The sequence below is a fragment of the Cryptomeria japonica genome, chromosome 11 (assembly GCF_030272615.1).
Source record: "Cryptomeria japonica chromosome 11, Sugi_1.0, whole genome shotgun sequence".
NCBI classification, from domain to species: domain Eukaryota; kingdom Viridiplantae; phylum Streptophyta; class Pinopsida; order Cupressales; family Cupressaceae; genus Cryptomeria; species Cryptomeria japonica.
In genome coordinates this window covers 106,445,980-106,470,662 of record NC_081415.1, presented here as the reverse complement: position 1 = coordinate 106,470,662, position 24,683 = coordinate 106,445,980, and the positions used below count along the sequence as shown (strand labels likewise).

General features: G+C 33.9%; 1 protein-coding gene across 2 annotated transcripts; it reads right to left on the bottom strand.

Annotated features, from left to right (window-relative positions):
• Nucleotides 1–802: 802 nt before the first annotated feature.
• Nucleotides 803–23,860, bottom strand: LOC131041311 (bark storage protein A). Of its 2 annotated transcripts, none has more exons than XM_057974352.2 (6): nt 23,598–23,860; nt 23,401–23,468; nt 23,133–23,291; nt 22,814–23,017; nt 22,544–22,726; nt 803–886 (listed from the first exon to the last, which is right to left on the bottom strand). In XM_057974352.2, exons 1-6 carry the CDS (start codon nt 23,803–23,805, stop codon nt 812–814), a joined length of 897 nt encoding a protein of 298 aa, XP_057830335.2. In that variant the 5' UTR covers nt 23,806–23,860; the 3' UTR covers nt 803–811. The 2 variants fall into 2 exon arrangements, with proteins under 2 accessions (XP_057830335.2, XP_057830334.2); XM_057974351.2 differs by lacking the exon at nt 803–886 and adding an exon at nt 22,069–22,465.
• Nucleotides 23,861–24,683: the final 823 nt, after the last annotated feature.

The following is a 24,683-nucleotide window of genomic DNA, read 5'->3' as shown; positions in this document are numbered from 1 at the left end:
TAAAAGAGATAATTAAATTATATGCTAATGGAGATAATAAAAGATGCAACAAAGAAGAGGGAAATAACTCCCCTTCAACACCAAAGAAGTAGAAGCTTGTTAGAGTGAGGAACAGGCATATAATCCTCAAGCACACAAAGTTGTAACAATGGTGATGGTAGATGAAGTTTAGCAGAATGAGAAAGTAGAGTCTTAAACATAAAGTTTGCAAAAACAGAGATCAAGAAGCTATATAAAACAAGTCTAGTGAATAGAGAGAAAAAATGAGGCCTAAGAAAGCTAGATAAGCAACTCATAAGAGAATACAATCCCAATATGCACTGCAAGAGACATTACATATACTACAAATAATAAGTGTAACACTCCAACAACCACCTTGAAATTGCATATACGCGAGAAACTAGGGCGACACATATATGTGTTCATGTAGATGTCCATGAGTCAAACAATCCATAAAGACAAAAAAATGACAAAAGAAAGGCTTCTATTTTATATTTTTTGACAGTTAATATTTTTCTTAAAACGTCAAATGAAAGACATTGAAATAACTAAACAGTCTTGAAAAATCATATGACAGGTAGGGGTGACTGTCAAATTCCAGGGTGCAGCCACTTTTACTAGAGATGCGCATATAGATCAGGCAGCCGCTATTGCTAAACATACGCATTACAACTATACATACTATTTATTGCATTCATCACATGTTAACTAAGCGGAGGGTAGAATCGCTTAGTGCCAATTTATCGAAGATTGCGCCGACTGCCACGCTAGCATGGGAGCTCCACAGCTCCTTGATCACACTTACATCGTTTTAAAAAGAAGGCCCGCCCGCATAATTGGTTATCGATCTCATTGCAAGGAAGGCCTTCTTATCGCTCTCGCACACCTGCACAACACCACACTGGATTAAAATCATGGAAAGTAAAAAATCGATTCTTAATGAGGAGCAAGCACATATTAAAAGCTCTTATAATCAATCCTACCATCGCAATTGCTGCTGTTGCAGTGTCAATGGATTCGACATTCAACTCCTTATGCAGGAAGTTTCTCTAAGCCAGGTTATTCAAATAAATGTCAGCACTGCTTGCCCTCTCGACCCTCTTAATCTTTGGCTGTTTTGGCAGACATGTAAGAGATTTGCCCACGCATCTCGGTAATTCTACAGGCTGCACAATTAAATTCCATTGCAACATTAATACCAATTTAAGTAGGGTAAATTTTCACATTTAGTTTACCGTGTTAAATGATGATACCTCAATTTCCTCTGCGGTGGCGTACAGTTTGTCATCTGCATTAAACCAGAACATGGAGACTCCCTCCTCGGGCTTGGAATAAACTGTTTCTGGCTGCAAATATACGCGCTGAAGAAAGTTCAGAACGTTTTTTTTAACATTGAAGTCGGAAAATGTAAAGTTAGCAATCTGGCGATCGAAACTTTTATTGTCACGGGGAGGGGGAAAGTTCTGATATCACCCAAAATCAAACAAGATAAGTGGAGTCATCTGATACCAATTATTTTTTATAAGACAGTGAAAGAGAGGAAAATAAGAATTAGGGGAAGGGTAATTAACTAAGTACCTGCCAGTACCAGACGCCATTGCGTGCGAACTGACTGGGAATAGCAACGTCACCAACACGGATATTTTTAGGGTTTGCGCTGGCCGCTCTTCCATAGTGAATTACGGCCTTCACACGAAAGTGACTGAGCAGCAGCTGTGTCGTCTGTGCTGCGTTCACCTGGCCAATAGTCATAATAATCACAATCACACCAATAGTCATAATAATCTAATCATTAGTATTACCAGCAGGAAGAGGAGACACATTAAATGACTTTGTGGGTCTTTACCGATCCACTTCCGCTCATGACTAAAATTGTGCTGCGCCCTCTAAACATTCCCACATGGAACCTTCGACCTGTAGCACGTGGGAAAAAAAGAAGGCACATTTAGAGATAATGTTGCAGAAACACGCCGAGGACTCCGTGCACTGAAAAGGACGGGCTATTCAATTATTTCTGTATTCCTGCGTCGCATCCTCGCATGAAAACATAAAAATGTATGTATATTTATGAAAGAGTTAACAGATAATGGTTATCAACATCTAATTGCAGGTTAACTAGATCACTTTATAAAATATATGGACCAGGTTCGTTCAATGGTAATCTTGTCACACATAAATGCAGATCTTTTCTCTCCAAAAAAAAATCTTTCATGTTGAAATAGTAGTGGATTCAGAAAATATGAATGAAGGAATTTGATTGAAAAACTATAATTATATAAAATTATAACAAAATTTGGATTAAGCCTGGACATATGATTTATATGCAGAATGGAAAACTGATTACAAGGCATATACTCCTTTCAGATCGAATAAACTCTACTTACAATCCGCATATGCTTTTGATTACAGCCTGCACAAGTTCAGGATCACTACCACTTTTTACGTCAGTTCGTGCACATTAGTTTCAATTTGTACGTTTGATTTTGACAGATTTAATGTATCCAAAATAGTGGAGGACATGATAGCTGCCAGTGTGAAAAACAAATCGACACGTTTCAATTTGTACATTTGATTTTGTTACAAAATTGTGGAGGAGATGATAGCTGCCCGTGCCAAGAACAAATACTCTGTGCACTGAAAAGGACGGGCTACTGGATCATTTCTCTATTCCTGCGTAAAATCATAAAAAATGTTTGTATATTTATGAAAGAGTTAACTGATAAAACAGCTTTCGGGCTAAATGCTGGAACTAGATAACTAGATAATGGTTATCAACATCCAATTGCAGATTAACTAGATCACTTTATAAAATATATGGACCAGGTCCATTCAATGGTAATCTTTTCACGTATATATGTAGAGCTTTTCATTCCAAAAAAAATCTTTCATGCTCACCTTTTTGATGGGCATTTATGACACTTCGAATTGTATGAAGGTAATACATTTATGGATTTACAGAAAATCCGCATATGCTTTTGAGTACAGTCTGCACAGGTTCGCCATCACTGACACCTTTTAGGTGAGTTACAAAATTTCTTATTCGTCTTTCACATCAATGAACAGGTTTCGAATTGCTTTAATGTGTTATATATTAAATATTGCAGTGACAAATACAATAAATGCTAATTCAATATATTTATGCGGAAGGCTTCTTTTATGCGAAGTAAACTGGTTAACTTCAATTATCTACAGTTGACATGAGCAGAAGCCTGTGCCTATACGGCTTCCACATGTTAACTATTTTTCTTTTATGCTTAAACATCTATAATGTGGTCGTCCATGTTCAAATTTGCAGGTTCACATTTTCACATACTATAATTTTCTGTTTTATTTTTTCTAGGCTTAAAACTAACATTTTGCTTAATAATAATGTGCATAGGAAAAGGTATTGAATATTAAATCATACTCCTAGCATGGTCTTTGGAGGAAATTGGAGCTTAGGTAAAACCCATTTAATTTGTTTTATCATTAAATGACTAGAATGTGAAATCCAGTGTGAAAAAATATGAATATCATTAAATGACTAGAATGTGAAATCCAGAATGAAAAAATATGAATTTCATTAAATGATTATATTAATAAATGAAACATTTGATTAATTTAGATATACATTGAAAATATTTAAAGTCAATGATTTTATTTATTCTTAAATTATAAAATATTAAAGTTTAATTTAGAAAATTATTTTAATTTTTTTTGAAGATTTTAGTTTTTATATGTGAATAAATTTGGTTAATTTCAACATATGAAATTTACAAAGTTAATTTATCATTTTTTTATTATGTAATTGATATTTGAAAAGTTAAAATATTTTCTCTATTATGTAATTGATATAGTTTAGTTTCTAATATTAGTTTTAAATAAATTATTTATGAAAATGTAAAGTATTTGTTAATTAAAAAGATGTTAAAAGTCATTATTTTTCAAAACTTTGATATGTGAGTGAAGTTAGTTGATTTAAATGTATGAAATTTGAAAATTTAATTTATATTTTTTATTTATAATTATTTAAAGAAGATAAAATAAAATAAGACAATAATTATCATATTTATGAATATTAGAGTAAATGGTGTAATCTTTCTATCCCTCCATCTCCATTTTTCTCTTTATCTCTCTCCCCTATCTCTATCTCCTTACATCTCTCTCTCTCTCTCTCTCTCTCTCTCTCTCTCTCTCTCTCTCTCTCTCTCTCTCTCTCTCTCTCTCTCTCTCTCTCTCTCTCTCTCTCTCTCTCTCTCTCTCTCTCTCTCTCTCTCTTTCCCTTCTACACTTCCAACTATATCTCTCTTATCTCTCCCTACAATCAATATATCTATCTCTTTGCTTGTCCTCTATCTTCTCTCTATTTCCCTCTCTCACTCTCTCCCTCTCCCTTCTCTATCTCCATCTCCATATCTCTCACCCAACACACACGCCTCTCTCTCTCTCTCTCTCTCTCTCTCTCTCTCTCTCTCTCTCTCTCTCTCTCTCTCTCTCTCTCTCTCTCTCTCTCTCTCTCTCTCTCTCTCTCTCTCTCTCCACTTTGTGTATTACTTATCTTTATAACCTTCTTTATTTCTCACTTATCCCCTCTATTTCGATTATCTCATATCTCCATCATCCTCTCTATCTATATAAAATTATCTCTATATCTATCTATCTTTTATTCACTCCATCTCTTTCTCTCTCTACCTCTCTATATCACATATTATATCTTTATTTTTATCTCTCCACCTTGCCCTCTATTATATAGTCTCCCTCTTTCTACCTCTATTTCTCCCTCTCCATATTGGTCTATCCATCCATCTTTCTCTCACCCCCTCTATTTTTCCCAAGTTATATCTTACCCCCTCTCTGCCTCTTTTTCTTGCACTCCCACATTCTATATCTCTTTGATTCTCCTCTCTCCTATCTCTATTTATCTTCCGCCCTTTCCCTTAATCAATATCTATTTATATACATACATGGCCTGCCAATTTTTCTCATAAATTACATAAATGTATGCGAAAAATAGACCATTTTTTTAATTGGTCTTCCACACCTATTTGGCATACCCATTGCACAACAAGGTTCAATCGCTAGTTAATAAAAATTGGTAGTAATGGATTCCCCTCCAGAAGTCAAAAATTTGCATTCTCAAACTAACTAACATATTTATGGATTGGCAAGTAGAGTCATTAAATTTGTTAATAGTACTGATAATATGGAATCAATTTTTATGGAAGATAGAAATATTAATGGGTCCAGATGATAATTGTAATGATATTTATTGTTTATTGAATGAATGAAACAAGTTTAACATCTTTAACAATTGTCATGTAGGGGGAGTACTTGTCTATTTGTATTTGAAGGTGGATGATTTTTTTTAATAAATTAGATTAATAAAAAAGATGCTAACAATGTGTAAGAACTGAGAATAAATATAAGCTATAACACCCTTTATTTAGAAATAGACATTCTAGCTAGTTTCAAGTTGATAAGATAATTCTAAAACTAGAGAAAGCAATTGTCAAAGAACAGTGACTTAGTGATAGGCATTTGCATAGGAAGTTAAGTTTTTTGTATCTATTTTTTTAATTTAGCATTCTTCAATTTGATAGCTTATAATGAGAGATTATGCATTTGCTTGTTAGTTCTCAAAAGTAAGGTTGTACAATTAGTATTGTATTTATTTCTTAGTTAATATTTTATATTCTTAAAGGTTAATTTATTTTTTATTAGATTAGCAGGGAGATGGCCCTGAACCAGAGACAAGGATTACAATATTACATCACCAAGCAGCCACCAGAAGCAAGAAAAAACCTAGTACCCCATCAAAAGTAATAAAAAAGCCTCATAACCCTATAGTTGTTTCTATAGATTCTAACAAGCTTCTAGCATTTAAACAGAACAGTCCCAGTATACCTATTATCAGTAGTCCTAAAAGTTACAATTTTAATGTTCATATCATCCACAAACCTAGAAATAAAAGTCTCAGCATAACGATAAAACATAAAGTTAATCAAAATGGGAGCACAGACCCCGATAATCCACCAAGAGAAGAACATATCCAAAAAGAAAAAGGAGGAGCCAAATAGAAAATATATACTCCTTCTTGATCAGGTTCCAATCCCTTTTGAGTCTTCCCAGGTTTAGATCCCATGTGTCATTCTGGTTCATTTCCCATTCCTCATCTAGCTCTTTCGCTCCCTGTCTGGCAACTTTCTTTTTAATTTTATTAATTCTTCCATATCCAGAAACAATTCCCAGAATAGCACTATTTATGATACCATCTGTAATGTAGCAAAGACAGTTAACTACATCACATAACAATTATGTTTTTCTTTCTTGCTCCTTTTTTTATGTTCTAGGGTTGACAATTTCTCTCTCATTTCATTTAATTATCCTTCCATCATATCGGTATCATCATGCACAAGAGACATAGGAGAAAACATCACCATATCTTTATTGTCTGATATGTTGGGGCAGACAAGGCTTTTGATCGGGGACTCCACTTTACTTTTAGTGTTGCTACTCTCATCCTCCCCTTCATCTTCTTCCTCCCTTTCCTCTTCTTCATATGTTCCCTCTATTTCATCATTAGGGTTTACTTAAGCTTCGTCTTCTTCCAGCTGGAAGTCCTCATCTTTCGAGTTATCCTTCGAGTCATCTGCCTCATCTAATTCATATATTTCTTATAGATTAGCCTTGGCCAAGTTTTCCTCTTCCTTATTTGAATCTCTTCTTCTTTTCACACTCAGGTGGGCCGACCTTCTCTCACTCGAACTTCTCTCAATCTTTCCCTACTCCGTTGGATTTTCCCCTTCATCATCAGAATTGTGCACCTCCAGGTCCATGGTAATTATTTTCCCCTCTGATTCTAAATTGATTTTCTTGGCATTTTTTAGCATGCATTTAGGGGTATCAAGCTTTCTTTTGTCAAGATTGACATCAAGAAGGGTCGGTTCAAGGGAGTGTTTTTCAAGAACAACACTAGGATTCTTCGGAATGGTCATAACAGGGCAAGATGGGCTAGGAGAATTATGAGCTTTAGGGTCAAAGAAAAATGACTTGGAGGATATAAAAGGAGCCTAAACAAAGCCACCAACACTGCCAAACACAAAGACAAGACAACTAATGGAAGGAGAGTGTTCCACAACAAACTTATACAACAAATATATTAGACTTTGGTGGAGTAGGGGGTTAGCCCCATTTTGAATGCACATTTTCTATGAGGAGAATAGGAAGAAAGGCATATTAATTTTCTCATAGTGCCTAATGTGATTCAAGATAGGGAAATGATACCCATGCACAATAGGGTATCTACCCTCTAGGGTAAAATATTTTATGACATCATAACTAACAATAGGAAAAGGTTTGGGTAAAGCAGAGCGGTCATACCCATTCTAGAATGGCACCAGTTTTTTTCCCTTTTCAAAAAACCGCATCATGAACCCTTTATAAGCTCCCGAGATTTTCCTTTCAACTCTTTCCCCTTCATTCTGTAAGCCCATCACCTCTGCAATGTACTCTAAAGTCATAGTCAATAAATTTTTTCTAACCGTGACCACACCATTCTTCCATGAGTTGTTGAATCTAGCAGAAAGCTCCTTGTTATAACCTTTTAATGCTAAGAAGAAGGGAGTGAAGCCAACCATTTGGAAAAGCTCCCAGATTTTCTTATTATCAAGTAGCCCCGAGAAATTGTGAGGTTCAGTGTGCTTGAGAGGGCCCCCCACATTGAGAATAAGATGAACAAAACACAACAAAACTTTGTGAAAGCGACTAGACAAACAACTACGTTTCTGCATTTTCAAGATTCTTCTTGAAGAATTACTTTTAATCTTATCTTTTCTGACTTTACTCAAATTAAATTTCTTACATGTGTGGCATGAAATGCAATCATTTCCCGTAAAGGAAGCACACAAATCTAAGGCTTTCCCTATAGTTCTAATGAAGATAATATCTCCCCATATCCATATTCCAACTCCATCCATCGTCAATGCATTCGTATCGGGAAAGTTCGGATCTAGGTCAGAATCTACCTCAACTATCTAGCTGGAGAGCGAACTTGTAGAGCCAGGATGCCTAGTCATCTTCAACCTACACAACATCATGTAGGGGCCCACCTTTCTTTTAAAATTTAAAAAAGGGCGGTCATCTTGGAATAATTCAAAACTTAGATGGAAAAGAACCCAATAAATAGAGACATCAAATTATCTGCTTGCATTCTGTCTTTCCTGTGCAAGGATTTCTTTAAGCTGTCTTGAGCGGTTTTCAAAATTAAAAACCTGCCAGTCTCAATTTCCAAGACTTTGATTAGCAATAATGTCCATCGTCCTATTTCCCTCCCTATATACATGCTTTATCTTAATATCATCAAAAGATGACATGATGCTTTTGTACTTATTAACCAAACCCCTGACTTCTCATGGCGAAGAGATAGCATCGTTAAGGAAGTAAATGATTAATTTAGAGTCACCTTCGAGGATAACATTCTTGCTTGAGATAATTTTTAATTTTAGGAGACCCATCCAAGCCGCGGAGGCTTCAGCCTCGTTGTTAGTGGCAATCCCAAGATTGTGACGAATCTCCCAGACTTGTCTTAACTAGAGCTCCAAGAGGGAGAGGTAAAATTTGGAAGAAGTTGAGGGTTGAGCATTAACATTTTATTTAATTTGGTGGATTATGATGGTTGCAAGGATCTTGTTGCTTCTCTTTTCTTCTTTGAAGACCATATTGTTCTGTTCCTTGCAGATATTTCATGCCAGCAAAGGGGGAGTTTGACACCAAATACTTTTTGCCACTAGGTATGAGTAAGGAGATAAATGCCAAGCTTCTATAAAGTCTTTCATATTTCCAGGATGAGTCCAACTAGTTTTCATCTTGATTAGAACCTCTTCCCAAATTTCTTAGGCATAAACACAATGAAGGAATATGTGTTCGATAATTTCTATTTCCTTTTGGTAGAGCTTGCATCTGTTATCGGTAAGGATATTTCTTATAATCTTAAAAATTAAACCGTTATCCTCAAGAATATTTTTTAGTTTAATACTATATTTATTTCTTAGTTCATGTTCAAAATTTTATTAGCTTAAAGATTAGACAGTTATCCTTTTTATTTATCTGAGTTACTATTTAGATTTCTTTTAAATAACAAATGCAACATCAAACCTTCCAGTGTATGGAAAATGGGAGTGACGGGAAAGGGGGAACAACTAGTGTGAATGGTTTGAATTTGAATCGAGCAAGAGTAGGAAGCTTGGGCGATGAAGGTTCTAGGGGATCCCACGTGATCTCCACCATGGGAGAAATGAAAATTGAAGCTACTGATGGTAGTCTCAATGGAACTCGGGATGGGATACTTTGTAGGTTCCACCGAAAGGAAAAGCTTGTCAACTTGAAGCAGCAGAAGAACTTGAAGTAGGATGTGGATAAGGTAGGAGTGAGACCACCTTATTATACTCCTGCATAAATTTTTCATTTTGAAGTTTTAACTTAATCAAATCTTCTATAAGCTTGTTAACATCTGCCTAAGAAGTCATTGTCTCTTTTGTTAAGAGCATTGCAGATCTATGAGGAGGTCTCATTTTCATAACAATCAAGTTACCAGTAAGATCTCCTACCCTCTTCTTAATCTGGGCTTTCTGAATATGTTCATCATTAAATATTGACCACACTACCAATGCCTCATACTGAGGGCTATAATATGACCCAAAATACAACTCTTGATCTTGCTCTTTAGTTGGTAAAGTTGCCAACTCTAAAGATTCCTTTCCTATGGTGTCCAATACAATTGTAGAAGATATGTACCATCCTTCAAGTAACAAACATCCACTATTCCTTACAAAATGCCTTGCCTCCTTAGGGGTCATCTTCGATATGAAGTAATTAACCTCCTCTAAAACTATAGCTATAAATATAGCAATATTGTTGTCTGTCAGATTCCTCGATGCCAACCTTTCTCTGAGCATATTGGAAAATTGATCCCTTTTGTTTTTTAGGACAAAGTCCCTGAACTCTCGGGACTACACAAACTTATCATTGGACAAAAATTTAGAGCATGCCAATCGTCTAACGTCATCTCCTGCCTTTACTCTTTCAAAATTTATGACACTTTGTTCCTCCAATTTAGTGTATACCACTTTGTATGTTGGGTCAATATTTTTTCTTTTTTCTTTTTCCATGTGTATTCTCCACTAAAATTCGACAATAGAAGAAGAATTTATAATTAAGTCCTCAAAATGATCATGCTCATGAATAAAGGCCACCAATCTAAACCCAACCCTAGTCTGATTAATAAAGTGTTCTAGATCAAAAATTTTGAATTTTGCAAAATTTATCTTCTATGGCAGTAACTTGTAATATAACAAGTCAGATCTTCCTTTTCCCGAGATCTCAAAATCACAGAAAAATATGGTTTTTGGGAGGAAGGGGCCTTTCTTTACCTTTGGGTTTTGTAAATGAGCCTTGTTAGACTCATTCAACTACCAAATTATTTCTAAGAAAGCAATTCTATCTGATACATATCTAGGTAGAACATGAGATTTAACTGGTGCATCGTAAACTCTAATGATTGTGTACATGGGGTAGAAAAACCAGTCTCCCCAATTATAGCAGATTCCTAGCTTGGGCTCTAGCTCAAGAGGCCTCAAAAATCTCCTCACCATGTCTAATAATCTCCAATTGATTGGGTACCCCAAATTTTGTAGCATAACTCTGACAAAGAGTTCCTCAAACATGACATAATTGGAGTTGTCACAATGCATATACCATAAATACATCCATTCTTGGATAGGCAACCTTTGGTTTTGCTCATCTACATTTCTCAAATTCTCCTCTAGGCCCCAAGGGAAAGGAGAAATGTTGCTTCCACCATAAAAAATAATGTGGCACAATAGAGAATACCACCTAAATCAAACAATAGGGATACCCTTTTGGATATCCAAAAGGGATTCGTGATTAGGATTGGAAATAAATGAGGCAAAGCCAAAGAAGGTGTTGCTATAAGTGTGTTGGATTTAAGCAACCAACATCATAATATGCACATGCATCTTGGACTTTACATCAATTCCCAACACTTGGCAAAGTGCAAAGCAAGTGTATATGAAGTAATCCTCAAAAATTTCATAATATGTCTCAAAATATGTCTTCCAAAATGCAATAGGCTTCCCATCCCCCTTCTTCCTTTTATGAAATGGAAGCCATTTAACCTTGAAGCTACCTTTGTCCCTATCGGATTCCCTCCCTAGAGATAGAAAATCAATGGGCACCCGCACCTAGGTATTAGAGTTTAACATAGATATTTTAGAAATAGATTCACTGTCAAACTTGGCCAACAAAACACCCTTCTCTATCGAGACAGGTCGACTATCTGGACTATAGCTTTTTTCCATAGCTCTAATTAGGTCTACATTGACAAAAATATTTGGGACGACAAGCCTTCCCAAATCTAATCACCATGCATTATTCATTGGAATTGGGGCTCTACTCATGTTGTAAAAAAACATGAACAAATCCATTCCACTAATCGGCGTGTAAGGATCCCCATACGATGTTGCCTTGTCCTTTTTGAAGAACCGAGCAATTGAGAAATAATATCCTCATCCAGAGCCCTCTTAGCATTAGTTGAACCTCTTCTTGAATTTCCACTCATCCTATTTAAGCTTATGGTATTTAAGAAATGTATAAACAATGCTTCCAAAACAAAATTGAGTATTCAAAATTTATGATCTCGCAAAATTGCAATATGAGTACTACTTTTCTAAAAATAAGCCTAAAATAATAAAAAAATTCTTTCGTAGATAGAAAAATTAAACCAAACTACAAAACACCAACTTACTTGTACTTGACACTGCACTCAACAGTGTAAAAGTTCAAACCCTTGCAGTTTCGTTAGATGCTAATGCTTGGAGTTCTACTATTGGACTGTCTGAATTACACAAATTTGTCAACTATGACTCTTCATAAATATTGAATTATCTAAAATTGAATGCAATTATCAAGTGACTGGGCATGTTCGAGGGGAACCAACGGAAATTGCTCACGAAAAAATAGCATAAAATAAACCCTACCCCATAGTTTTGAACCTGAGTCGTTGATCTTAATCAGTCAAGAAGATCATCGGTAGTAGTAAATCGATTACTTCGCATCTATTTCTAATAAAAGGGGAAACCTGGCATAATTTTGTATAATTGCATATTGGTGGTAGGACCCATCATTTAAAGAATGAACAATAATTTATTTGTTAATTGATTATAATAGGGTCCCATGAAGGCCTGTGGCAAGTTCTGGCTTTGTCGCACTATGGTGGTAGGCCCATATTGAACAAAATGTGATAGAACTAATCACTCATATAGTACCAAACCCATGTGGCACTATTTCACGTCATCGCATATTGTTAGTAGGACTAGGACCCACCACTTGAAGATAAAATTAATAGTTTCAAACTAATTCATGCCATAAAAATATTAAAATGATTTCATAAGTTATTTGTTAATTGTTTATAAGAAGGTCACGAAGATTTGTGCCATGTGGCAAGTTATGGCCTCGTTGCACTATGGTGGTACGCCCATCTTGAAAAAAATGCAATAGAAGTAACTAGTCATATAGTAGCAAACCCACGTGGCATTATTTCACATCGTCGCATATTGTTAGTAGGACCCAAAGGCTTAAAAAATTAATAGTTTAAAGGTAAATCACAACTTAAAAAATATTAAAATGATTACAAAATTTATTTGATATTTTTTATAAGACGGTCCCACGAAAGTATGTGGAAAGCAAATTTGATAAATAGAAATCAGAAATCTAATAAATCCAAATTGAAGATGATGTTTACAAATATTATACAACAAAACATGCAACATAGTAAAGATACTCAACATTGCAGCAAATTAATATATAATTTATAAATGAAAAATTTAAAATTGCACATGGATTTACATTGGTATAAAGAAATCAATTTGGATTTTATAATACCACTCATGATTCAAGAATTACAGTAAACTGTATAAATACCTAGTAACAGTCTGGGTCTCGACTATCTTGTACAAAATGCTAAATCTCACTGACTGACAATTGACTTGTCATGACTAACCCAAATCCAATTACTAATTCATCTCGTCAAATTGTACTTCACTTTCTCTTTCGTTCTCCCCTTCATTTTTCTCATTTGCGTTATTCTCAGCATGACTACTAGAACTTGATGAGCTTTGCATTTTAACACTGTCATTACTAGTCAAAATGTTGCCTAACCCTCTCCTTTCAGATGTGGATGTCCAATGTGCGAGTGCCCTCTCATAAGGAAATTTTTTGACATTATACCAACTGGTATAAATCCTCAAACAAACTTCTAGGTCCTTACTAAGTTTGTTTCTTGTTTTTTATTTTAAGAATCCCAATGCACTGGAAACTCTCTCATCCTCAATAGAACCCAAAATCATCGTTTGACACACATTAGCCAGTTTGAAATATTATGAGATTTCATCACGCAATGTTGAGCTCTGACTTATTTTTTCCCAGAGTTGTGTTATTGATCTTGGTAGGTACGGACTATCCAAATCCTTAACTTGTTCATGCATTGTTGCTGCAAAATGGGTAGATTGCTCTGCAAGCTTAGTTCTACTTATAGCTCCTTCTAGTTTCTTTCTATCAACATTGAAATTGGCACTCTTACCAAAATAATTCACCAATTCCAGTAGCCTCTTATGAAAATCTTGTGGATCAAGCATTCTCAAAAAAATAGGATAGACGATAGACATGGCTCCTAATAGTTCCTCTCGAGGGAATCGCTTTAAAATCTGTGTTGAAACCTCTTTTTCAATCTTATGTAGATTCGTTTTCACAAAACTCACAATGTCGTTGAAATCTTCCACTCTAATAGGTCCATGTCTCATTCTAGTAGACCGCACACTGGAACACATTCCATAGTAGAACATTGGTATCTGCTTTCCGCGAACAAGGACATATAACTCACTGCAATCATTAGACTGTTGATTGACGTAAAATACATACGATATTTGCGAGTAAGTGAGATATAGAGCACAATAGTGGAGATAATACCATATTTTTTATATATTTTATTATAGTCTACAAATACTAATGTATGGAACGGTTGACATGAACTCCAAGCTTTTTGGAATAACCTGTGCATGGTGTTTTTACACGATGATACGACGAAGGGTAAAAACTGATGGAAAAACCCATGTAGAGAGTGTCCATTGATTGTGCATTTATAAGGGGAGACTAGCTCAACAGAGCATACCTTATATCTTTAAGTGTAACCCAAGAATCCTAAGGTGGTCCAATCCCAAAACAAGGATCAGATGCAATGTAGGAGAATGTAGGCATTTCTTTCTTCGTTACTTTTACATAGCATGCATCTATTGGGAATTAAAAAACATAATGTTTTAGGTTGTTTAATATTAGAATTTTCCCATGCAAGGATGACCATTGAAAGAATTAAATTGTAAGAACAACAATAGGATTTGAGACTCCAATTCAATTGAAATTTGAATTAATATAATTCTTTACTAAAGAGTAACTTGAGGCAACACAATATTTCTCTCAAGTTCCCATATAATCTCTTTTCTTGTTTGTTATCATCCAAGGGAATATTGAATTGTAGTTGTTTTTTATTTTTTTTATCTATCAATCATGCAAGCCATGACTTTTTCCAATCAAGTTGTCATTCATTGTGTAGGACATGAGTTTTTGCACTCTAGTTGTATAATCTTCTAGAACCATCATGGAAAGGTTATGGGGGTGACTTGAGTGATTTTTTGGGAAGGAGAGGGGGTGAGTTGCATTATTTGGCAAAGTCAATGTTAATGTATGATAAGAACATCTAGTGTGCTAGTGGATGTGAGACAGAGTGTGTCGTTGACCCACATTCAAGAACGTAGTGTGGGTTTTAATAATTAGAAATGAGTACTAAGAGCACAACTAGTATGATGAAAGATAAAAATTGACTACAAGTTGACACCAAAATTTAGAATCTTCAAGATTTTGGTATCATGTATAAGATAAGTTAGTGTATGGGTCCAATATTGGTTGAAATTGACATTGTCGTATTTTGTAAATCATTTCTATGCATATATAAAAAAAATCTTATGATTTCAAAGTGATTATTGTTACATATGATAGGGTCTTTAAAAAATCATTCAAGACATCAAATGGATAAATTGTAATAGGGTCTTTTCAAAGGTTGCTGGCATCAGACAAAGGATGATTTTCATCATCTCAAGATAGTTTCTCTATTTGAAATGGTCTTTTTAATGAAAAGAATTTTTGGCTTTAATTTCTTGCTTTCCTTTTTGGTGCTGGTAGAATTGAAGAATGCATATATTGTGAAGTTTGAGTTTTGCAGATAGGTAAGAAATTTGGTGTTGAGCTCAATATGAATTTTTGTTCAAAAAGATTTGAGACTATGATCTAGAATTATATCCTTTTGAGGGTCATCAAACAACTTGATGAAGCTCTTTCATAGTTCAATATGGATTGTTGTTGAATAATTGCAATCTATGATTTGAGAGCCTAATACTAAGAAATGAAAAAATAATTTTGAAGCTATACCCTTCTGAGGGTCATAAAGAAAATTTATGGAGCCATGCTTGGTTCAAGATTTGTTTCTTCAAGAAATATTTAAAAAATCTATGTTTGTTTTATGTAATCTAAAAGCTTTCTAATGTAAGCCTTAAGGAGGGTCCCTTGGCTAGGTGAAACTTGAGGTTTTGATGATACACTTTAGGAACAATTGAATAAGAGGGAATATTAGTGTCATCAATTGATAACTAAAAACTAAAAATCATAGAATTTCTAAATTTTTGCCCTTTATTTTAGCAAATGAATGCACTATTTGACCCTGCATGTGAATGGTAGATTACAACATATGTGGTACTAATTACTACACATGCATCACAAAATTTTTCATACGAAATATTGTAACTTGTGTATGTGCTACTGTAACCTACGAATGTGTGACTTAAACCTACAAAGGCATCAATGATTAAACAAATGCATACAAAAATGAGCATATGCATGAAATATTTTATGGTTGTGGTAAAAGAAACCTGTAACCTACAAAATCTATAAACTCAAAAGACTCGATCAATTTAAGGGTGTGTTTTGTAATAGTTTCACTAAAGTGTATGCATCAAAAATTGGAGAAATTATAATAGACCATAAGAGTACCCACAAAGTCAAATCTACTAATAAATTCTCAATCATATACAATAAAGGAATGCATTCAAATTCAAAAAATAGCTAACATAAATCAAAATCAAAGAAAAAAAATTGTTGAATTCATGCATACATCCTCCATTGCTCTCTTCTTTTGTTTCGATGGCTCTTAGAATTGAAGCACTATTATGGTATCGTGATTACACAAAAAAATGAATGTTGTGATTATTGATGAATGATAATAAGGTTGTATTATAGATTTTTTTAATATTGATCTATGGTTTAGATTATAAGGTGAGTAGATAAATGAATGCTTGCGATTATTAGGTACAGTTAATTGAAGACAAAAAAGTTGATTTATTTCTTTGTTTAATGATTTGATGAATTGTAGAAAATTGATTGTGAATACAACTAAAGATTTAATTAATATTAAATAATTATTTAATTATGCACGAAAAAGATAAAATAAATAAAATAATTTAGCTTTTATTTATTTTTAGAGGAATTTGACTTTTGGAAAGTGGGGAACTAAATAAATTAAACAAGATATTTAATTATGCATGAGAAAAACAAATAAATAAAATAAAGCTTTAATTTCTTTCAAGGAGAGATATAATTAGAAATGTAAATAATTAAAGAATGGAAGAATTCATTTAATTATGCATGAAATAAATAAATAAATAAAATATGATTTTGTTTATTTTTATTTTTAAGAGAGATTTGATTGGAAAAGTGACGAATTGACATAATTTTGCAAGAAAGAAAAAATAAAGTAAAAAAACATATTTTATTTATTTATAGGAGAGATATGATTAGAAAAGAAAACAATTAAATAAATTAAAGAATTAATTAAATTATAGATGACTTTTTTAGGTAATTAAGATTATATCAAAAATATCTTTATATACTTATAAATATGAATATAATAACAAAATAGTTATTTTTAAAAAATCTAAAGAATATTTTTTATCATATAATCTTTTACGAATAAAATAGAGAAGTTATGTCAAAAAATAATTAATGAAAATCAGGATGTTTCTATATTTCAAATAAATAAAATAAATATTTATCATGTTTATATATATCAACAACAATTTTATATGTAATTCACCATATATATTATATCGTTATTAAATTTAAAAAATGATTATATAATTAAATCTATTAAAAAAATTTAATAGATTATTAAAAATATAATATGATTATAAGAATAACTTTTTTAAATTATGGTAATATGTAAATCAACAATAAATAAAATTCAACCCAACCTTCATAATAAATTAAAATAAACCCTAGTTGATTAAATCATATTAAGCCCTAACATAAATTTAATGTTGACTTTAAATGAAATGAGTCCTAAATCAAATTGAACCCTAATCCTATTGCAAATTAAACCCAAATTCTATACCAAATTAAACCCAAACCTTTGAGGAAATTGAACCCTAACACTAAAACTCATCTTGTTATCTCTTTCATATCCTTCTTGTCTCTAACTCTTTCTCTTATTTACTCAACATCTTCTACATTATCCTTCATACACTCCATCTCTCTTATTCAATATCTTTACCCCTCTCTTTATCTCCCTCTCACTCATCACTCTATCTCTTTCCCTACCCTTCTTATCTCTAACTCTTTCTCTTTGTACTCCACATCTTCTACTTCATCATTCATACACTCCATCTCTCTTACTCAATCTCCTTTCCTCTCTCTAAATCTCCCTCTCATTCATCTCTTTATCTCTTTCCCTATACTTATTATCTCTCCATTTCCCCCCCACCTCTCTCTCTATATGCATGTCTCCTTATCTCCCTATCATAAACACAACATGAGTCTATTGATAATGAATCTTCATTATCTTTCCAATTCACAAATTTTGTTGCAATTGTATTTAGATAACTTTAAGTGGATATATAAATGATTTGGAGAAATCACTTCTTCATTGACACCCTTTTCTCACAAGAAATGTCATTTCCTAAATGGCCAACTAATTAAGGTCATCTACTACACAAATGCATGCAAAAAATAGAGCAAACTTTTTCCTTAATTGAAATTTCATCCCTCTTTGATGTATCCATTGTACACCAAGGTGCATTTGCTAGTAATAATAAAATAAAGTTTTCTTAGATTAATATTTACTATTATCATCCATTCTCTCAAATTAGAACTAAGAAAATCTAATAAAATCATATATCAAATACACTTATTTTAATATATAATGACCCATTTATTTATATCAAAGAAGCCACTGATGGTGAACATACACAAAGTAGGTAGTGGGTTTGAATCTGAAAATAAAGTAGTAGCTTAATGCACTCATCCATAGATGGTGCAACCACTGTTACTAAACATATTCATATAGATTAGGTAGTCACTATTACTAAAGATATGCATAATAACTATACATCCTATCTTCCTATATATTGTATTCAACACATGTTAACATACAAGCTAGCACTTGATGTAGGATCTGATGATGTAGTAGAGATGAAGTTTGACGAATGAGGCAAAAATGGATTGGTGTAGATTTGGAGCTCACCATTGGTCATATCAACAAAAAAGTTAGATTTCTATTTTCAATCATCAACTAGGATAGCACTACTATCTATATGATCTTGGATTATATGCCTGTGATGAATACAATGCTTGATGTCGTGTCCAATCACAAGGTGATAGTGATAGAATTTGGAATCATCATATCACTGAGGTTATGTTTTTTTGGTCAGGTAATGATCTAATTTTAGGAAGGGTCACAAGATTATCATTTAGAATATTTTACAATATACTCAAATAAGAATCAAATAATTTGGTAAAGATCTGATTCCACTATGGTTACTACATAGATCTATAAGTTGTTAGTGGAAAAGTTATGACATTCACTAATGGCTTTCTCTTTTTGGATGCTCTTGAAGCAGACACACCCCTAAAGGAATTAGCACAAGAATTCAAAGATATTCTCCAAACTAAATTAGTGTATACTAATAGTCAGTGAACATTGACAAAATATTATTAAAGTTCAAGTAATGATTAAGAGGAAACTTTCCCCTAAATATCAGTTGCAGATTTCTAATAAATATTCTTTATAAATCATTATATATCAAGAAAAATGAAATATTTGTAGAGATTGATTGATAACAAAAAATAAAGTCTATAATAATCTTATTAGGTTTTTCCTTGTAGCAAAGAAGGTCCATTATAGTGACCTTGCTTCCAATGTTTTCCTAAAAATATGTACGAAAGACATCCATAAGTTGATCAAATGATTTGATCGAATAATTAAGTAATGAATTGTACCATTCTATCATAGTTCCCTTAAGGGACTAACAAATTGGTTTTAACAAAACAAAATCCCTGTATATCTTAAGAGAATCTCAGAAACATTGATAATGTGTATAGTTCTACTACTGAATGGATCAATAGTAGATCCACTATCTTCCAGCTATATTGACATTGTAGGGATATCAACATCAATTTGTATGTCAATGGTATCAAATTGATCATCCTAGGTGTTAGCCTCAACAAGTGTTACATGATATTGCATGATCATAGATAGAGCCCTTAACACCTCCAAGCTCTTGATGTTCGAGATAAGAATATCTCTCAAACTATTCACCACAAAGCTAGCTTGGGGGAGGACCTTCTCTCGATTTGAGAACCCTTTGAAGTACCTCAGGTTCTCCTCTAAAATATGAACTTGGTCAAAAAAAACCTATAAGACAACTCATGATCAATAGTAGGAGGAGATGGTAGATGGGTTTTTATTAAGGTATTATTTTGGGAGTTTGGTTGCAAGCTATATGTAGAATAAACCCTGTAATAACATTCTTAATGGGATCAGAACTAAAAGGGTCATTCGGATCCACTAAGGCTAAGAACGTTGAGCCAAGTTGAGTAGCGCTATAAGGATTTAGAGGGATACTTAGTCTACAAGTTTTCCTCAAAACCCTAGAGTCAATTTGGGTCATTGAACTCATAGACAAGCCCTCAAACAGTTCAACAACTTTGAAAGAGTATAAGTGAGAAGCCTAACACAAACAATGAAATATTTGTTTAAGAAAATCATTAAGGTGTTATGAAATTATATAAACCAAAGACAAGCATTCACATCAAGTTTACAAAAATGTAGAGTAGGAAAAAGAAAACCACTTCAAGTGGCCTTTACTTACCTCCCGAGGACTCACTCAATCTACCTTTCCACTTAGGATAAACACAAACTGTGGTAGTTGTCAAGTACCAATAGGTAATTTATTTTGAACCATATAATTTAAGAGTGCAAGTCATAAAGATCTTTTGGTGACTGTTGCTAACTGTCTACACAAGGATGCATGTTTAGGTCATGGACGACAACATGGGCGTTGATGTCTTGTATAGATAGTGTATGGGATTCTATAGAAAAAAGTGCAGAATGAAAGATACACTAGTTTTAATGCATTTTGAGTGTAACAGATGAACAATAGAAACTAAGCTAGTTGCAAATAAGATGTGAAAAGATAAGAGAGAGGGAGAAGATGATTATAATGGGTCCATGAATGAAGTCTCTAATAAATATGACTCTTCTCCAATAACCTACACATAAGATGATAAGACAAAAATGTTGGGGTTGTGTTTTAGAGGTCTTTCACAATTAAACTGTGATTTTGGTGTTTCCACCTCCACCAAATAGACAAGATAGATGATAGATAAAACCATAATAAGAAAAATGATATAAGAGAATCAAATTATATGCTAATGGATATAATAAAAGGTGCAACAAAGAAGAGGGAAATAACTCCCCTTCAACACCAGACAAGTAGAAGCTTGTTAGAGTGAGGAAGAGGCATATAGCCGTCAAGCACACAAAGTTGAACAATGGTGATGGTAGATGAAGTGTAGCAGAATGAGAAAGTGGATTCTTAAGCACGGAGTGTGGAAAACTAGAGATCAATAAGCTATATAAAACAAGTCCAGTGAATAGAGTGAAAATGAATCCCAAGAGAGCTAGATAAGCAACCCATAAGAGAATACAATGCCAATATGCACTTTAAGAGATTTTGCAAATATTGCAAATTGTAGGTGTAACACTCCAATGACCACCTGCACACTGCATATTTGCAAGAAACTAGTGTGACACAGACGTCTTCGTGTAGATTTCCATGTCCATAAGGACACAAAAATGACAAAAGCAAAGCTAACAAGGCAAGCCAAGTGAGCGAGTACGCAAAAGCTAAAAGGGTCCTCCAATAGGTTTAAAGTAAAGGTGATTATATAGCATGGAATTTTACGAGGTGCAATTTATGATGTTACACCTCCTTCCTTAATAGAGAGATAAATTTATTATACATTATATGAAGAACCAAATTCTAGAATCTTGGAGGTTATATAAACAGATAACATAATCCAAAATAAAATCTTATCTACCCCTTCATGTCAAATATTTTATATCCCCTTTAAATAAACAATTGCTATTAAAATGCACTCCTTTTACCATATAATTTTAGTAGAAATTTCTTAATATGTGTACACTACTTATGCCCATGCTCATGTGATATTGTTATACTATAATATTTTAATTTTTTTTTTGTTATTATATTTTTAAAATTTCATTATTATCTTTACAAAAGCAAAAAAAATTTAGTACCAAATTATTATTATTATACTATTATATTTCTATTAAACTCTTAGTCAAAAAAAAAAAATCTATTAAGAAGTTGTCATCATCATCACCATCATCATCATACTTTTATTTTATATTCATTCTTATCCTTGAAAAAAGATCAATTGTTCACTCTCAAAATCTCTTATTATTAATAATATTATTTTTAAACTATTGTTATATTACTATTTTATAATAAAATAAAATAAAGTTTTCTTAAATTAAGATTGATTATTGTCCTGCATTCTCTCAAATTAGAAATGACCAGATCTAATAGACTCAGATATAGATGCAGTAATCTCAAATTTTAATACATAATAATCCGTTTATTTAGATAGAAGAAGCCGCCTATAGTGAACATACACACAGTAGATGGTGGGTTCGAATCTGAAACTAAAGAAGGGGCTTCAGACATTTATACACGGACGGTGCAGCCACTTTTACTAGAGATACGCATATAGATCGGGCAGCCGCTATTACTAAACATACGCATTACAAATATACATACTATTTACTATTAACTAGACGGAGGGTAGAATCGCCTGGTGCCAATTTGTCGAAGATTGCGCCGACTGCCACGCTAGCATGGGAGGTCCACAGCTTCTTTATCACACTTACATCGTTTTCCAAAGAAGGCCCGCCCGCATAATTGGTTATCGATCTCATTGCAAGGAAGGCCGCCTTCTCGCTCTCGCACACCTGCACAACACCACACTCGATTAAAATCATGGAAAATAAAAGCACGCACATATCAAAAGCTCTTATAATCAATCCTACCATCGCAATTGCTGCCGTTTCAGTGTCAATGGAGCCGACATTCAACTCCTTGTGGAGGAAGTTTCTGTAAGCCTCGTTATTCAGATAGATGTCGGCACTGCTTGCCCTCTCAATCCTCTTAATCTTTGGCTGTTTTGGCAGACATATAAGAGATTTGAACAGGCATCTATCTAACTCTACGTCCTGCACAATTAAATTCCATTACGTCATTAATAGCAATTTAAGAAGGGTAAATTTTCACATTTACTTAAACGTGTTAAATGATGATACCTCAATTTTCTCTGCGGTGGCGTACAGGTTGTCATCTGCATTGAACCAAAATATGGAGTCTCCCTCCTCGGGCTTGGAATAAACTGTTTCTGGCTGCAAATATACGCTCTGAAGAAAGTTCAGAACGTTTTTATCAACATTAAAGTCGGAAAATGTGAGGTTAGCAATCTGGTGATCGAAACTTCCCTCGTCACGGCGAAACTTCTGATATCATCCAAAATCAAACAAGATTAGGGAGTCATCTGATACCAATTATTTTCTAAAGTGAGAGGAGGAGAGAAAAGAAGAATCAGGGGAGGGGTAATTAAGTACGACGTACCTGCCAGTACCAGACGGCAGTGTGTGCGAATTGACTGGGAATAGCAACGTCACCAACACGGAGATATTTGGGGTTTGCGCTAGCCGCTCTTCCATAGTGAATTACTCCCTTCACACGAAAGTGAGTGAGCAACAGCTGTGTTGTCTGTGCTGCGTTCACCTGGGCAATAATGATCACAATCACAATCACACCATTAGTCATACTAATCCAATCATTAGTATTACCACCAGGATGAGGAGACAGATTAAATGACTTTGTGGGTCTTTACCGATCCACTTCCGCTCATGACTAAAATTGTCCTGCTCCCTCTAAACATTCCCACATGGAACCTTCGACCTGTAGTACAGTAACCAAAACCAGTTAATACTAAAATACGGATATAAACTAGTGAAAAATAAAGTACATTGTGCTAATGCTCAGAAGATAAATAAGGGAGAAGGAGCAAAGAATTGAGTATGATTCAACCAGAGATATCTACAGGTTGGAAGACGCCCACAGCGAGAAATACATTGAGTTCTGCTTCGCCGGAAACTACCAGACCGTAATGTGCTCCTCTTGCGTTAATACTCTTGATCTTCTTGGCCAACCCTTCAGAAATCTCACCATTGGAAAGCAATGGAAAGGCAATCAACGAGAGGAGGAAAAGAACTAGAAGAGAACTGCGGAAAGCCATAGCAGATTCAATGACTGAAATCGAAAATCGCTTACTCTATGTTTTGAAACTCTCGGCTCTTCACTCCTATTTATAACATGGAATGCTTAGATTGTGCACCTAATCACACCTAATGTAAGATGGCTTAAGAGCTTAATTAATCAAACCTTATCTTGTATCACGTGGGAAACGAAGAAAGCACATTTAGAGATAAGGTTGTAGATAGACGCCGAATGCTGTGTGCCCTGAAAAGGACGAGCTATATTTGTGGATTTCCAAACACAGAGCAGGATGATGTATATAGGTGGCTCTCCATCCCACAGGCGAGCTTGATGTTCTAGTGTTTATAAGCCATTCAACATGTAATGAAACTCTCGTGCTGTAATACTTTTTCTGGAAGTCTCTCTTTCAATTAATTAATGATCAGTCTAATTGAATGAGTTTGATTGAAAAACTATAAAATTAAATTCTGACAAAATAATATCAAATAATTGATTTAGCCTGGACGTACGGTTTATAGGCGACATTGTGAGGAGGAATGAAAAATTAATTCCGAGGCATATTCTCTATTCTTATCAATTATGCTTTACAGAAAATCCGCATATGCTTTTGAGTACATTCTGCACAAGTTCGCGATCAATATCTACTTTTTTCGTGAGTTCCTGCAAATTAGGAGGTTTTCATTGGTCACGGCTATTCTAGCTCCAAAACAGACCTTTCGTACAGTGTGTTAGTGATAGGTTAGTCAATCGCAACTGTTTGTGCGACTAACACTTGTGTTAGTCAATCCGTACTGTCTTTTTGGAACCAAAATAGACGCTTCCGTTTCCATTCATCTTTCGTATCAATATATTAAATAGTGAAGTGACAAAGACAATAAATACTAATTCAATATATTT

What these genes read in the sequence shown, in the direction of transcription:
- LOC131041311 (XM_057974351.2), bottom strand. Translation starts at nt 23,805, where the DNA reads ATGGCTTTCCGCAGTTCTCTTCTAGTTCTTTTCCTCCTCTCGTTGATT. An exon ending in CCAACCTGTAGATATCTCTG is followed by an intron (nt 23,469 to 23,597) that starts GTTGAATCATAC and finishes ACTGTACTACAG; the next exon opens with GTCGAAGGTTCCATGTGGGA. An exon ending in CCACCGCAGAGAAAATTGAG is followed by an intron (nt 22,727 to 22,813) that starts GTATCATCATTT and finishes TTAATTGTGCAG; the next exon opens with GACGTAGAGTTAGATAGATG.